We start from the raw sequence: 17,203 nt of genomic DNA on the forward strand, positions 1-17,203 counted from the left end.
CCATCCAGCAGCAGCCTCAGAGGATATAAGAGCCCAGTGGATAAACTATATCTGAGGCTAATGTTCCAGCAGAGTTAGCTAAAGATTGTGAATGTGCAGCAGACACTTTTCATCCCACTGTTTTAACAACTTGGTCCAGTTCAACGCTGGACTGAAGGAACTGAGCCACAAAGAGGATCAGTTCCAACTCTCAGAGCCTGAACTTCAGAGCAGGGAAATGGAAGCATCTGAGAAATAACTCCTCATGGTTTATTTATTGATTTATTTCTTCCTTTAGCAGCAGCTAACGCTAACAGCTTAGCTAATGAAGATGACGTACACCAACTTCTAAGGAGTTACTGCTGTTCCTTTCTGAAAGATGAACATTATTGTTCCCACATTACTTTGTTAGCTGAAGCTTTCTAGCTGAACGGTTCTGTTCTGTAACTCAGACAACCTGCAGCTGTGTTTAAGGTCTGTTTCCAACACAACACCGGTCCTCTCCTCACTCTCGCTGTGCTAACGTTACATTATCGGCATGTTTCTGATAAAGATGGAGGTCTCCAGGTACAACTGTTTAATGAGGTTAATATATCCAAAATGTTTAAACGCAGTAATAGCTGGGTTTCAGTCAGTGATTATGATGAGCGCGAGTTCAGATGGAGGGCAGGAAGTAAAATAGGAGAATACGTCTATGGAGGAAACCGTTGCAGAGAGTCCGTTTTGTATGGATTTAGAGCCAGTTTCAAGACAAAGATACAAACAATGAATCAACAAATATGTTGCACATGACTTTTCAACAGAACCGAAAGATTTGCCGACAATTGATGCTGTTGACATCACAAACTATCTGGTCCTTCAGACATCCTACTACACCCAACAGCAGATGAAAGCATATAAAAATCTGGATGCAAATCATTTTTCAGTGGTTGGAACACAACTTTGGTACCAAACGGCTCCACGATGATTATCGTTTGGTCTTCGCCAGGCTGAGTGTTTGTTCTTATACTGTTTTATGTGTTAAGATGCTAGCAGCTAGCATCTGCAGCTATAATGTCAACAAACATGCAACACATCTTTTTTCCCCTTGTCCTGTCCAGCATTATGGCGGCAGAATAATAATCTGTACACCGTTTATTCCAAACACATTTGCTTTGCCGAGGAAAGCTACATGCAACACATCTTAATGACAACGTTAGCCGGACAGTCCTTTAAGTTTCAAGGTAAACTCTCTGAGATGGAGCGAAACACTCGTCTGTCTGCTTCAGATCCGGGCTTCCAGCTGCCTGTTGGAGATCCAACACTCCGACCGTCTTTGTTGGTTTTCCTTGAGCTTCATTCTCTGCTCTTGTTGAAGAGATGACTCTGATTTAGTTTTTTGGTAACCGAGGTTGACCGTCGGAGCCCAGTCCACCGACTCAAAGTCACCCTCAACGCTAGGGCAGCCTAAAAATTCCCAATGAAGTCCACATTAGACTACCGCTAACTTCATAATAATTTCTAAGTAAATGAGCATTTAACGACAAACTAATGCCATATAAACACAGCCACAAAAACCAAGCTAGCGAGCTAACATACCTAAACATGCATTAGCAGTCTCTGCTCCTCCCGACCACAGACTTAGGTTTCAAATCCACTTTTTACAGCGTTTTTACGAGCTTTTTACATTTCTCATCTTTGTGACGATCTTCGATACTCTAAAAGAACCTTTTCCTTTTCTCCGTTAGAACGATTAAAGCATCCGTAAACCACACAAAACAGGCTTTTTTTTCAGTTCACTTCCTGCCCTCCATCTGAATTTTCCACTCTAGCGATGTGACGTCACATGAAAGCAACCTATTAAAGCTACACAAGCATTACTACACGTTACGCTGAGTACATCTCCGGCTTGGTCCATCACTGTTGATGAGAAAGCAGGTGTTAAACTCTGGGATGTGCAGCTCTGACACCTGTAATGCCCGGGGAACCCGGTCGTATCTCATGCTAACTACATTACTGCCAGACAACCATTCTTTGGGTTGAAAATATTGCCCTGATAATGAATTCTGAGCTCTCCAGTTTCTGTAAAACCTCCAGGAATCTGAGCAGACGCCTCTCCGACAGCATTTAATCTGAGGAATGTTCACTTCCACAGCAGCAATGCAGGAATCTCCTCTGCTCTGCACAGCTGCAAACTGCTCCCTCCTTAAGCTCAGCGTTACAAGCTCCTCTGAGGTCCAACTTGTAGGTCAAGCTTTTCTCAGGAGACTAAAGCTGCAATTAAAAAGTTTGTCTGTTTTTTCCTGGAAATCAAACATTAGATCCGGCAGCAACAGCACACTCTCAGCTTGTTCTCCCACTGCTGAGGTTTTCATTTCTCTTCCTGGATGCATGCTTTGTGTTTACCTGCTGGACATCTTGCTGGAACACACACAGCTGCAGCCTCTGGTGCAGTCGAACCTTTCGATGCTGCCAAATGCTCTCCAGACGCCGCTGATGATGAAGCACTTCGTGAACCACATCCAGTATGCAGTGAACCTGAGAAGTTACACAAATATTCATGTTAAATAGGTTTAATTATGCGTATTAGCCTAAATTAAATGTGAAACCGGTACAATGACACTGACCGCTTTGGAGTAATTAGCAGTTGCTGTCAGAGACTCAGAGTTTCCGGGACTCAGAGGTCTCTGGAGGACGTCCAACAGGGCTTTACCATCCTGACTCACCTGGACAAGCACACACACGTACGTCAAAGAGGAATTAAAAAGAACAGGACAAATGAGTGTACAAACCAGACGAACAGAATAACACTGAGTTTTATAAGGAGATTACAGCTGAAAGATGTGATTCTGAGTCAGAACGCTCTCAGTTTGAAGCTAAACTCTAATTACTTCAGTTTAAGTCTATTGTTGTTGTTTTGATGGATGGTTTCCATGGGAGCGTAAACAGGAGAAAAATGTTTATTAGAAACCACATTTTAACTGTAACGAGTCATAATCTGACCATGCCGACAGTGTCATTACAAAAATCTGAATAAAATTAAAAAAACCTGTCCGAAAACAGCCAGAATGTTGGTGGATGCTGATAAATCCCTCTGTAAAGTACGACCAAACGTCTGAACTTTCAGGCTTTCTGTGTTTCCTGATGTGCAAAAGAGGCCCAGCTGCTCATTTCCAAAGATCCTCGTCGAGACCAACAACCTTTAATCAAAGGGGATGTGGCGGCAGCCATGTTGAATGTGTTTCACGCTTTTAGCCCTTCTTTAACAGGCTGGAAACAGCCAATCAGAACCAAACATCTGAGCAGGCTTCTTTCGAGGCTCTGGGAGGAGCCACAGAAAGCTCATTCTTTCACATTCTGTCTTTCTTGTGTGTTCATGCAGCTTTAACTAATATAACTGGATCTAAACAATAATCTATAATAAACACTGTAAAATCCAGCGACTTCTGTTTTAAAGTCCCATCATCTCTGCTTTTGATGAGTCACATTAGCTCATTTTTACTCATTTAAACTAAACAAAAGCTTAAAAGCTTTCAGTATTTTGTGGAGCAAACAGAAGTCTGACGGCGCAGCATCGGTTATTTACCTTCTTCAACCAAAGCATCAGGTCCTGAGCATGAGATTAAAAACTCTTTGGAGCATTTCACAGGAAACAATGCAGCCACAGCCTGCCAAGCCCAGCCGCCACAGTCTGAGCCTCTGCCCAGAACTGCATGTGTGATTATGTATATGTGGACTTATCTTTTCCTAGATAAGCAGAAACTGAGCGAACGCTGCAGCAGCTAAAGATAAAACCCCAGACTGCAGCACAGAAGCGCTGGAGTGGTCCCAGACTAAATTTAGAGGAGTGTTTTCAGCGCTGTGACACCCTGTCATCACAGCCAATCACGGCCAGAAGTACCGACGACCCAGAGGCCCGGCGCAAATTACCCAAAAATCCCAGCGATTTGAAAACAGAAAGAAAACTTTTATAGGACTTTAGTCTGTTTTTGGAATGTTTTACGAGGTAAAATCTTTTTCCGACAGGTTTTTATGATAAATAAGCAGCGGAAGCTGAGCTGAATAAGCCCTGCTGGCTGCTGGCTGTGCTGTGATCTACCTCAGGGTTGAATAAGCCCAGCTGGCTGCTGGCTGTGCTGTGATCTACCTCAGGGTTGAATAAGCCCTGCTGGCTGTGCTGTGATCTACCTCAGTGTAGGCCTGGGTCACCTGCTCATACAGGCTCTGGTGGCGGTGGATGGCGATCTCCAGCTCCTGCATCTCGGACGGTAACCCTCCCTCACTGCAGACTTTACACCAGGTCTCCACCTCCGACAGGAACTGAGGAGCCACACACAGACATGAAGGTCTCACCCTTTGTGTGTTTACAGAACGAATAAACATCTGGAATGATTTCATATCGGCTCCGAGCTTCGTCTGAGTTTTAATCCACAGGATGACGGTGCTGATCTGCAGAGACGATGCGTCAGCTTCTGGAATCAGACCAAGGTGGTGATTCACACCCTGAAAAGTGTCATGTGACAGGGTTTAATGGCACTGGCTCATCTTTGCAGTGATGTGCTGCGGTTCTCCTGCACATTCTGTCCCAGAAACAAGCCTTGAATAAAATAATCCAGCTTGTCAGGTTCTGCGATGCTGTTACATAAAGACAAAGACAGTTTGACGCCTCACAGGTTATTAAACTCACATGAACCACATAAATCAGCACCTAATGGTTCAGACGGGCACGAGGAGGGAGACATTTTAGCGTTATTTCAGCCTGTGTTATGTGATGAATGAGTAGTTACTCTCCTTCATCGCCTCCCGACATGTTTAGCTTCCTGTTTCTCCCTCAGCCCCCATCTAACCTCTTTCATCTCCTGCTGAACACTCGTATCTGAAGTCAAGAGCCCAGCAGGACTCAAACAAGCCATCTGTTGCCACGTCAGCCTTCCAGGAATCAGCAGTTTGATCTATTTAATATAATCAGGCTGTAAAAATGTCCCGTTTCCATGTGACATGTTACTGAAGCAGGACCCTGGCAGGAAGTTCAGAGGGTTTCTTTCCCCCCTCGAACACAGCTGATTGGCCGTCTCTGGTCTCACCTGCTCAGCCTTCTGGTGGAACACAGCCGACATGGCGAGGATGGTGGAGCGCTCGTCCAGTGCTGCAGCAAAACTTTTCCAGTCCTGATCCAGCTGACCCGAGATCTGCTTGATCTGCGCGGAGGCGTAGTGGCCGGCCTCCGCCAGGCGGCTCGCCACCGACATGATCCTGTTGATATTAACGTAGGCGTTCTGGGAAGAAGATGCAAGCACCTGTCAGTACATCTCCACATAACTCATCTTTACATCAAATGAACCAAACAGAAGCTAAATCATATTCTGAGTCCAGTTAATAGACCACAGATGACCTCTCTGATGACAGCTGAAGCGGTAAGGTGGGCAAAGATATGCTAATTCCAAGCCGTAGCTCCACATCTCTGCTGTTGATTTCTCCTGGATAACACCTATAGCTAAGTACTGAATGCCAAGATGAGTATGTTTTAGTCTTTTACTAAGACAGATATTATGCATAATAATAAATCAGCCTAAAAGAACAGACGTCCCCCCTCTCTTCATTGAGCTCCTCTGGCTGCCCTTAGCATCAGATTCAAGTCCCTGATGTTAGCTACAAAGAGCTTAATGGAGCGGCTTCCAAACAGAACTGCTCAGAACCGTCTTACTGCTGTTGATGTTCTTTGGATTCTGCAGCAGAACCTGCAGCAGAACCTGAAAAAATGCATTTTCTATTCGGAATGAGAAAAATAAACGTGGAAGACGCCACAGACGGCTTCTTGGTGTTAGCTTTGTAGCATTTCTGGGATGAATTGCATGCAGGAAGGAGTAGCTTCTCAGCTGCAAGATGGCTGACTAGGAAATGGGGGGGGGGGTTTGTTATCCATCCACATGTGATGTCACAATGTGGCCGACCGCACTGGTTGTGGATGGGATCCAACCCAGAGTCCATGCATGAAATAATGAAAACGCATTAAACACATTAGAGGAAACATTTCAGCCTACAAAGAGCTTAATGGAACGGCTCCATCTACTTGAATGCTCTTGCAAAGGCTTCTGTCCCAACTGGGTCCCTCCGTTGGTCCCAGGATTGTCGTCTAGCAGCTCCTACACCACGCCTAAGACAATCCAAACTCTGTTCATGTGTCGTCCCACGATGGTGGAATGACCTACCGAGCGCTACCAGAACAGGGGCGTCCCTGTCTATCTTCAAGAAGCTCCTGAAAACCCAGCTCTTCAGAGAGCATCTCCTATCCCAGCACTTACCTTGTACTTCCCTCCCCCCTCTATCTCTGCTCTTTATCTTTCTGCTCTTCCTTCTATGCCTGCACCCTATCTCTACTCTGTCCCCTCTGACAGAGTCGGACTCCTGGGTTCCTTCTATGTAGCTTATTGTTAGCTTTTTATAAAGCTGTTATATCTTCATTTGTACGTCGCTTTGGATAAAAGCGTCTGATAAATACAGAAACAGAAACACTGACATTCAGCGTGAGACCTGACTAACCATGGAGTTCATGGCGAAGTGGTTGTGTTGCGTCTGCAGCTCCACGGCGTGCTGGTAACCGCGGCCGATCTCCGTGTGGCTCTGCAGGAACACCTCCTTGTTGTGGCTGATCCAGTCGAACATCTGCAAACACACCACAGACAGACCCGTGAATGCATGAGGTGCAAACACTCATTTTCATGTTTACTCTAAACCTGAAACAGACAAAAAGTAAAAGTCTAAAAACTGTGAACAAAGCTGTTCCAAAGCTGATCTTTTTCATGTTTTTCTGTCTTTTTATCCACATAAAAACAAGAGAAAATCATAAGATGTCCTGATTCTGGCTTCAGTGTTTGAGTGGCTGAGAACTGGTTCGTATCTGTTCGTTTAATCTGTTCTCAGAGTCCAGAAACTGTCCCTCTCTGACGGAAATTATCACTTAATCAAAGATTTGAACCGAAGAATCTCCTTTTGTTCAACATTTTTCATTAATTTTCTTTAAATTTCACCCAGACATCTTCCATATAAACACTTCCTCTTAGCTGCATGAGCTAATATCCGATAGAGTCATTCATCAGTTTACTGGGACATTTTGAGCATGAAGACACTCTAATTCAGGGGATGATTCAGATAAAACATGTCTGTTATCTTGAGTATCTGGGACTTTCCACCTGTTTTATTCAGTGTGGTGACGCTGAAGAGGCTCATCTCACTGTTTCTCTTCTCAAACAAGTGAAATTATTCTAAAAGTTAAGACTAAAAAACCACCATCCACATCAGAAATCGATGCAAAGAGAGTCCTTTGAATAAATGTGAATATGAGTGTTTGTTTGGTTAAATTTGGACTATTATTTATATGTGAAATATTTTTTTTATTCTCTATATTGAGCTGCAGGAGAGTATAAATATAATATATATATATAATAATAAATATATATAGAATTATATAGAATATATATATAAAAGGAATTCCCTAAAATTATTGTAAGACCAGCTGTGAAGCTATGAGCAGATGAAGTGCAGTTTTAGGTGGATTAAAGGCGTTTTAAGAGCTTTGTAGAACTGGGACGAGGTCAAAAAGGCGTTAGAAAAGTGTCGATCACTAACAAAAAGCAGCAGAGAAACGCTGAAAAAGATTTCATGTTCATGATCTGGTGGAGCTGCAGCGTGGCAACGTTTTTCAGGTTAAAGTTTATAACCAGCCAACAATTTCCTGGCATCATCTTTTTGAAAGTGGCGAGTAAAATGTCCCAAAGGCCGAACGAGAACGACACGAAATACAAAAGCATAAAGCTCCTGCCAGTCCGAGGCCAGGACAACCCACGCCGCGCTGTGCTCCCGCTGGTTGCTATGGTTACCACAGCAGCTCAACACACGCCTCGTCAGGTCTGACTGTTTCTCGCCAGCTGGACCGCAAGAGCCGAGCGAGTCCTGAAGTGTAAACGCCCGCGGGGACCTCAGCGGGACAATGTGGACCAAACAGGGTGTTTTTCTCTCTGATTGCTCTGCGGTAAATATTTACGGCTGCTGCATGTTCACCAGCTCAGCTGACGCCCATCTGTGTGTGTGTGTGTGTGTGTGTGTGTGTTTACCTTACATCTGAGGACACACAGGCAATAACTTCCTCTCAGTGAGGGCATCATGATTGTTTAGGGTTGAAACTTGTTTGTTATTGTTAGAATTAGAATTAGCGTATAATTAATATTAGGGTAAGAAATTCATCTGTGATGGTTTTATGTATGTGTGTGTGTGTGTGTGTGTATACTTGTTTTACGTACATGGGGGGACAAAAACTTGACATCATTTTACCTTATGGGGACTTCCTGCAAGTCTGGGCACCAAATTGCGGTTTCCATGGGTACAAAGTGAGTTTTGAGTGTTAGAAATTCATCTGTGATGGTTCTATGTGTGTGTGTGTGTTTGTGTGTGTACTTGTTTTACCTACATGGGAGGACAAAAACTTGACATCATTTTACCTTATGGGGACTTTCTGTAAGTGTGGGCACCAAATTGCGGTTTCCATGGGTACAAAGTGAGTTTTGAGTGTTGGACATTCATCTGTAATGGTTCTATGTGTGTGTGTGTCTGTGTGTGTGTGTGTATATACTTGTTTTACGTACATGGGAGGACAAAAACTTGAAATCACATTACTTTATGGGGACTTCCTGCAAGTGTGGGGACCAAATTGCGGTTTCCATGGGTACAAAGTGAGTTTTGAGTGTTGGACATTCAGCTGTGATGGTTTTATGTGTGTGTGTGTGTGTGTGTGTACTTCTTTTACTCACATATGGGGACATAAACTTGACATCATATTACCTTATGGGGACTTCCTGTAAGTGTGGGGACCAAATTGCGGTTTCCATGGGTACAAAGTGAGTTTTGAGTGTTGGATATTCAGCTGTGATGGTCGTGTGATCGATCAATAAACACATGATGCAACTCCAGATGTTAACAGACTTCATTAAGCCTCCTTCTCCTCATCAACGGATCTCAGAGAGACGCAAAAACTCACTGAACTTTTTAACTACAGGACATCTAACCTGAAGCAGGACCTCTAACCTGAAGCAGGACCTCTAACCTGAAGCAGGATATCTAACCTGAAGCAGGACCTCTAACCTGAAGCAGGATATCTAACCTGAAGCAGGACCTCTAACCTGAAGCAGGACCTCTAACCTGAAGCAGGACATCTAACCTGAAGCAGGACATCTAACCTGAAGCAGGACATCTAACCTGAAGCAGGACATCTAACCTGAAGCAGGACCTCTAACCTGAAGCAGGACATCTAACCTGAAGCAGGACCTCTAACCTGAAGCAGGACATCTAACCTGAAGCAGGACCTCTAACCTGAAGCAGGACATCTAACCTGAAGCAGGACCTCTAACCTGAAGCAGGACATCTAACCTGAAGCAGGACATCTAACCTGAAGCAGGACCTCTAACCTGAAGCAGGACATCTAACCTGAAGCAGGACATTTAACCTGAAGCAGGACATCTAACCTGAAGCAGGACCTCTAACCTGAAGCAGGACATCTAACCTGAAGCAGGACCTCTAACCTGAAGCAGGACATCTAACCTGAAGCAGGACATCTAACCTGAAGCAGGACATCTAACCTGAAGCAGGACATCTAACCTGAAGCAGGACCTCTAACCTGAAGCAGGACCTCTAACCTGAAGCAGGACCTCTAACCTGAAGCAGGACCTCTAACCTGAAGCAGGACATCTAACCTGAAGCAGGACATCTAACCTGAAGCAGGACCTCTAACCTGAAGCAGGACCTCTAACCTGAAGCAGGACATCTAACCTGAAGCAGGACCTCTAACCTGAAGCAGGACATCTAACCTGAAGCAGGACCTCTAACCTGAAGCAGGACCTCTAACCTGAAGCAGGACATCTAACCTGAAGCAGGACCTCTAACCTGAAGCAGGACATCTAACCTGAAGCAGGACCTCTAACCTGAAGCAGGACATCTAACCTGAAGCAGGACCTCTAACCTGAAGCAGGACATCTAACCTGAAGCAGGACCTCTAACCTGAAGCAGGACATCTAACCTGAAGCAGGACATCTAACCTGAAGCAGGACCTCTAACCTGAAGCAGGACCTCTAACCTGAAGCAGGACCTCTAACCTGAAGCAGGACATCTAACCTGAAGCAGGACCTCTAACCTGAAGCAGGACATCTAACCTGAAGCAGGACCTCTAACCTGAAGCAGGACATTTAACCTGAAGCAGGACATCTAACCTGAAGCAGGACCTCTAACCTGAAGCAGGACCTCTAACCTGAAGCAGGACATCTAACCTGAAGCAGGACATCTAACCTGAAGCAGGACCTCTAACCTGAAGCAGGACCTCTAACCTGAAGCAGGACATCTAACCTGAAGCAGGACATCTAACCTGAAGCAGGACATCTAACCTGAAGCAGGACCTCTAACCTGAAGCAGGACATCTAACCTGAAGCAGGACATCTAACCTGAAGCAGGACATCTAACCTGAAGCAGGACCTCTAACCTGAAGCAGGACATCTAACCTGAAGCAGGACATCTAACCTGAAGCAGGACCTCTAACCTGAAGCAGGACCTCTAACCTGAAGCAGGACCTCTAACCTGAAGCAGGACATCTAACCTGAAGCAGGACATCTAACCTGAAGCAGGACCTCTAACCTGAAGCAGGACCTCTAACCTGAAGCAGGACCTCTAACCTGAAGCAGGACATCTAACCTGAAGCAGGACCTCTAACCTGAAGCAGGACATCTAACCTGAAGCAGGACCTCTAACCTGAAGCAGGACCTCTAACCTGAAGCAGGACATCTAACCTGAAGCAGGACCTCTAACCTGAAGCAGGACATCTAACCTGAAGCAGGACCTCTAACCTGAAGCAGGACATCTAACCTGAAGCAGGACCTCTAACCTGAAGCAGGACATCTAACCTGAAGCAGGACCTCTAACCTGAAGCAGGACATCTAACCTGAAGCAGGACATCTAACCTGAAGCAGGACCTCTAACCTGAAGCAGGACCTCTAACCTGAAGCAGGACCTCTAACCTGAAGCAGGACATCTAACCTGAAGCAGGACCTCTAACCTGAAGCAGGACATCTAACCTGAAGCAGGACCTCTAACCTGAAGCAGGACATTTAACCTGAAGCAGGACATCTAACCTGAAGCAGGACCTCTAACCTGAAGCAGGACCTCTAACCTGAAGCAGGACCTCTAACCTGAAGCAGGACATCTAACCTGAAGCAGGACATCTAACCTGAAGCAGGACCTCTAACCTGAAGCAGGACCTCTAACCTGAAGCAGGACATCTAACCTGAAGCAGGACATCTAACCTGAAGCAGGACATCTAACCTGAAGCAGGACCTCTAACCTGAAGCAGGACCTCTAACCTGAAGCAGGACATCTAACCTGAAGCAGGACATCTAACCTGAAGCAGGACCTCTAACCTGAAGCAGGACATCTAACCTGAAGCAGGACCTCTAACCTGAAGCAGGACATCTAACCTGAAGCAGGACATCTAACCTGAAGCAGGACATCTAACCTGAAGCAGGACCTCTAACCTGAAGCAGGACATTTAACCTGAAGCAGGACATTTAACCTGAAGCAGGACATCTAACCTGAAGCAGGACATCTAACCTGAAGCAGGACCTCTAACCTGAAGCAGGACATCTGACCTGAAGCAGGACCTCTAACCTGAAGCAGGACATCTAACCTGAAGCAGGACATCTAACCTGAAGCAGGACCTCTAACCTGAAGCAGGACATCTAACCTGAAGCAGGACATTTAACCTGAAGCAGGACCTCTAACCTGAAACAGGACCTCTAACCTGAAGCAGGACATCTAACCTGAAGCAGGACCTCTAACCTGAAGCAGGACCTCTAACCTGAAGCAGGACCTCTAACCTGAAGCAGGACCTCTAACCTGAAGCAGGACATCTAACCTGAAGCAGGACATCTAACCTGAAGCAGGACCTCTAACCTGAAGCAGGACATCTAACCTGAAGCAGGACCTCTAACCTGAAGCAGGACCTCTAACCTGAAGCAGGACCTCTAACCTGAAGCAGGACCTCTAACCTGAAGCAGGACATCTAACCTGAAGCAGGACCTCTAACCTGAAGCAGGACATCTAACCTGAAGCAGGACCTCTAACCTGAAGCAGGACATCTAACCTGAAGCAGGACATCTAACCTGAAGCAGGACCTCTAACCTGAAGCAGGACCTCTAACCTGAAGCAGGACCTCTAACCTGAAGCAGGACATCTAACCTGAAGCAGGACCTCTAACCTGAAGCAGGACATCTAACCTGAAGCAGGACCTCTAACCTGAAGCAGGACATCTAACCTGAAGCAGGACATCTAACCTGAAGCAGGACATCTAACCTGAAGCAGGACCTCTAACCTGAAGCAGGACATTTAACCTGAAGCAGGACATTTAACCTGAAGCAGGACATCTAACCTGAAGCAGGACATCTAACCTGAAGCAGGACCTCTAACCTGAAGCAGGACATCTGACCTGAAGCAGGACCTCTAACCTGAAGCAGGACATCTAACCTGAAGCAGGACATCTAACCTGAAGCAGGACCTCTAACCTGAAGCAGGACATCTAACCTGAAGCAGGACATTTAACCTGAAGCAGGACCTCTAACCTGAAGCAGGACATCTAACCTGAAGCAGGACCTCTAACCTGAAGCAGGACATCTAACCTGAAGCAGGACATCTAACCTGAAGCAGGACATCTAACCTGAAGCAGGACCTCTAACCTGAAGCAGGACCTCTAACCTGAAGCAGGACATCTAACCTGAAGCAGGACCTCTAACCTGAAGCAGGACATCTAACCTGAAGCAGGACCTCTAACCTGAAGCAGGACATCTAACCTGAAGCAGGACCTCTAACCTGAAGCAGGACCTCTAACCTGAAGCAGGACCTCTAACCTGAAGCAGGACATCTAACCTGAAGCAGGACCTCTAACCTGAAGCAGGACATCTAACCTGAAGCAGGACCTCTAACCTGAAGCAGGACATTTAACCTGAAGCAGGACATCTAACCTGAAGCAGGACCTCTAACCTGAAGCAGGACCTCTAACCTGAAGCAGGACCTCTAACCTGAAGCAGGACATCTAACCTGAAGCAGGACATCTAACCTGAAGCAGGACCTCTAACCTGAAGCAGGACCTCTAACCTGAAGCAGGACATCTAACCTGAAGCAGGACATCTAACCTGAAGCAGGACATCTAACCTGAAGCAGGACCTCTAACCTGAAGCAGGACCTCTAACCTGAAGCAGGACATCTAACCTGAAGCAGGACCTCTAACCTGAAGCAGGACATCTAACCTGAAGCAGGACATCTAACCTGAAGCAGGACATCTAACCTGAAGCAGGACCTCTAACCTGAAGCAGGACATTTAACCTGAAGCAGGACATTTAACCTGAAGCAGGACATCTAACCTGAAGCAGGACATCTAACCTGAAGCAGGACCTCTAACCTGAAGCAGGACATCTGACCTGAAGCAGGACCTCTAACCTGAAGCAGGACATCTAACCTGAAGCAGGACATCTAACCTGAAGCAGGACCTCTAACCTGAAGCAGGACATCTAACCTGAAGCAGGACATTTAACCTGAAGCAGGACCTCTAACCTGAAACAGGACCTCTAACCTGAAGCAGGACATCTAACCTGAAGCAGGACCTCTAACCTGAAGCAGGACCTCTAACCTGAAGCAGGACCTCTAACCTGAAGCAGGACCTCTAACCTGAAGCAGGACATCTAACCTGAAGCAGGACATCTAACCTGAAGCAGGACCTCTAACCTGAAGCAGGACATCTAACCTGAAGCAGGACCTCTAACCTGAAGCAGGACCTCTAACCTGAAGCAGGACCTCTAACCTGAAGCAGGACCTCTAACCTGAAGCAGGACCTCTAACCTAAAGCAGGACATCTAACCTGAAGCAGGACCTCTAACCTGAAGCAGGACATCTAACCTGAAGCAGGACCTCTAACCTGAAGCAGGACATCTAACCTGAAGCAGGACCTCTAACCTGAAGCAGGACATCTAACCTGAAGCAGGACATCTAACCTGAAACAGGACATCTAACCTGAAGCAGGACCTCTAACCTGAAGCAGGACATCTAACCTGAAGCAGGACATCTAACCTGAAGCAGGACCTCTAACCTGAAGCAGGACATCTAACCTGAAGCAGCTCCTTTAATTGGTTCATCCAGTGCCAGGGGTGACCCACCTTCTCAGCGTCCTGTTCGAAGAGGCGCAACTGGAAGCACTGGTCCAGTTTCAGCTTCCTGACATGCCACATCTGATGGAGATGCTGCCTGGTGGAGTGGAGCTTATCCAGCAGACTGGCCACCTGCCGAAAGGATAAATTCAATGTTTGAACTCCTACAACATGTTCACTCTGCTGCTGGATGTTCTCATTGTCTAAAGCTTCATTCACAGCATTAAACCACCTTTGGATGCTATTTTGCTGAAGTTTCCAGGTTTCAGAGATTATTTTCTTCTTTTCTTGATTCATTTTATTGGATCGTGGAAAGAAACAGGAAGTGGTGACAGGATAATATATCTGGGCTATAACACACATGCAGTGGAGCCTCTTCCCCTCCAACCAGCCTGAACAAGCACCTTAGTACCTTTGTGAGCTCCATTCTACATCAACTCTGCTGGGGGAGGGGCATAGAAATTCAGGTTTTTCATTGGATTAAACATTAGGATCCGCCTCTGAGTGCAGGATGAGTCCGAACAGTTTTTATTATTCTAAATACCTTGAAGACAACTCGTCACAGGAAAAGACACAGACATATATTGACACAGACGGATCTTTGTCTTTGCTTTCATGCCTTCAACTTATCGCCTTTGTGCAGCATGCCGACTGCCTTCCTGCGCTCAACCCCTGCCTGGTAATAAAATGTCTTTCAGGACTTTTACCATCTGCATCCTCCACCCGGGTGCTTCCTGCTGCTCACACCAATAATAAGCGTAAATATGGACACATTCTGTTTGTAATGTGCAGCAAACATTTTGAGCAAAGATACCGACTTCTGTCACAACTTTCCCTGCGGAGTCCTTTTCCTGACGAGACGACATGCAGCGAGTGTTTCTCAGGTCTAATGAGGGAAGCTAATGATCGGAGGGGCTCAGCTCATGCAGCTTTTACCGCTCACATGTTGTAATGAAGCATATGTTGAATTCTGCTGGGTTTGCTCCCAACCGATGAAAATGTTGTTTTTCACGTTTCAAACCTCTTTAGATCGAATCCTTTCAGGGATCTAAGGAATATTTCACTCTCTGGACGTCCTGAAATTCATTTAAATAATTAAATCCAATTACTGTCCTTGTTTTAAATGCACCATAAGGACTTTATTCTTCTCTGCCGTCCTTTCAAACTCACTGAAAGCTGCACAAAGACACCGTCGGCACTCCTGAGACATGGTTCTGTTACCAGGAATATTTAAGAGAAATATTGTTTCCTGTTTTGTTTGCAAAACGTCTCATAAAGCAAAAGTTAATCATTTTAAAACAGCAAATCTGGAAAAGTTGGACCATCTTATGAAATACAAATAGGAACAAAAAACAGCAATTCTCACATATTCTCATTGAACTCAAACTATTTTGTGCTTATTTGATCTTAATTTAATTTATTAAAACACATCCCTTTGTGCATTTCAGGCCTGCATCACATTCTTAAAAGGTTGGGACGGGGCAATTCAGTAATGAGGTGAAAAACATAATCATATCATTCAAACATGTGATTTTAACCCCGATCTGGTCCTAAAGCAGACTCCATGACAGGCAAAGATGTTCAGAGGAGCTCCAGTTTGTGTTTAAAACAATGTTCCTCAGAGAAAGACTGGAAGGGATCTGCATATTTCTGCCTCTACAGAGCAGAATATCATGAAAGCATTCAGGGAATCTGGAGGAGTTTCAGTGTAAAGGACGAGGGAGCGAGCCTAAGCTGGACCCCGTGACCTCTGACCCCTCAGACGCTGCATCAGGAACCGTCATTCATCAGCAGCTGATAGAAGCACCTGGACAAGGGATTACTGTGGAAACCTTTGTCAAGCACCACAATACAGAGTTCCATTCACAAGCTTTACTGTGCAGGAAAGAAGCCTGATGTTAACCTCGTCCACTTCTCTGGGCTCGGAGGCGTCTGGGATGGACCGTCACACGGTGGAAACGTGTGCTGTGGTCAGACCCATCAGTATTCCACATCTTTGTTGGAAGAAATGGAGCAAAGAGCAAAAGCAGCATCCAGCCTGCTGTCAGCAGCCAGTCCCTGCAGCCAGGCTCTGTGATGGTATGGGGTTGGATCAGGGGGCAAAGCTCATTTCCACTTCTGTGACGGCAGCATTAATGCAGAAAAGCTCACTGAGATTTTACAGCAACATATGCTGCCTTCAAGGCCACATCTTTTCCTGGGACGTCCCAGCATTGTTCAAGCAGACCATGGAAAACCACATTCTGCCACAGTCCAAAGGCCTGGCTGAGGAAGAAGAGGTACGGGTGCTGGACTGGCTGCCTGCAGTCCTGACCTGTCCCCAGCAGAGAAACAACCACCCCCCCGCACTGCTGCCTGCAGTCCTGACCTGTCCCCAGCAGAGAAACAACCACCCCCCCGCACTGCTGCACACCTTAAGACCTGTTTAAGGAAGAATGGGACAAAATAACAGCTGGAACTCTGCATCACCTGGTTTCCTCAGAGTCAGAACGGCTTTAAGTGTTGGCAGAAGGAAACAAAGTGGGAAAAGGTTCACTGACTTTATGGGATGCTGCAGGTCTGAGGTGTAAAAATGATGTTTGTTAACAGATGAAATGAAGCCGATGAGATAAAAATATGAAATATGTTGAGTTCAAAGTGTCTGCAATGAAATAAATAAAACATGACGCTGATGTATTCCCGTGTGGAAGTAAAGAACCTCTGTTTTGGGACGGTTACCTTGGGCACCAAGCTCTGGAAGTCTGCAGAACCTGAGATGCAGTTCCTCCCTGAAAATCCATCACTAGATCGGATGCACTGAAGCAGCCTCTGGCCCTCCCGGTCCAGCTCCTCCACTGGAGCCTTCAGCACCTGGAAGTGAGTGAGGAATGAGAAGCCTGTTGTCTGTATGGTCAGCTCACCTCAGCACAGCTCAGATCCTCACCTTTTTCTTCAGCTGTGTGTGCTCCTCTATCAACCGACGAGATCCTTCCACATCTGCAGGAAACTCCTTCTTTGACAGCAGCTCCTGCAAAACA

At 45.9% G+C, this 17,203-nt stretch overlaps 1 protein-coding gene across 2 annotated transcripts in view; it reads right to left on the reverse strand.

Moving 5' to 3' along the window:
• The window catches only part of kalrna (kalirin RhoGEF kinase a), a 149,455-nt gene that overhangs the window by 82,505 nt on the left and 49,747 nt on the right, over window positions 1-17,203 (reverse strand). For both annotated transcript variants that reach the window (XM_072397581.1, XM_072397582.1), the window contains exons 6-13: window positions 17,110-17,193; window positions 16,905-17,036; window positions 14,196-14,318; window positions 6,499-6,621; window positions 5,043-5,234; window positions 4,147-4,278; window positions 2,586-2,684; window positions 2,365-2,496 (exon numbers count right to left, since the gene is read on the reverse strand). In XM_072397581.1, the coding sequence (XP_072253682.1) occupies window positions 2,365-2,496; window positions 2,586-2,684; window positions 4,147-4,278; window positions 5,043-5,234; window positions 6,499-6,621; window positions 14,196-14,318; window positions 16,905-17,036; window positions 17,110-17,193 (1,017 nt within the window). The remainder of the gene's footprint in view (window positions 1-2,364; window positions 2,497-2,585; window positions 2,685-4,146; window positions 4,279-5,042; window positions 5,235-6,498; window positions 6,622-14,195; window positions 14,319-16,904; window positions 17,037-17,109; window positions 17,194-17,203) is intronic.

Source organism: Leuresthes tenuis, unplaced genomic scaffold (assembly GCF_036924035.1).
Source record: "Leuresthes tenuis unplaced genomic scaffold, fLeuTen1.0.hap1 SCAF_12, whole genome shotgun sequence".
NCBI lineage: Eukaryota > Metazoa > Chordata > Actinopteri > Atheriniformes > Atherinopsidae > Leuresthes > Leuresthes tenuis.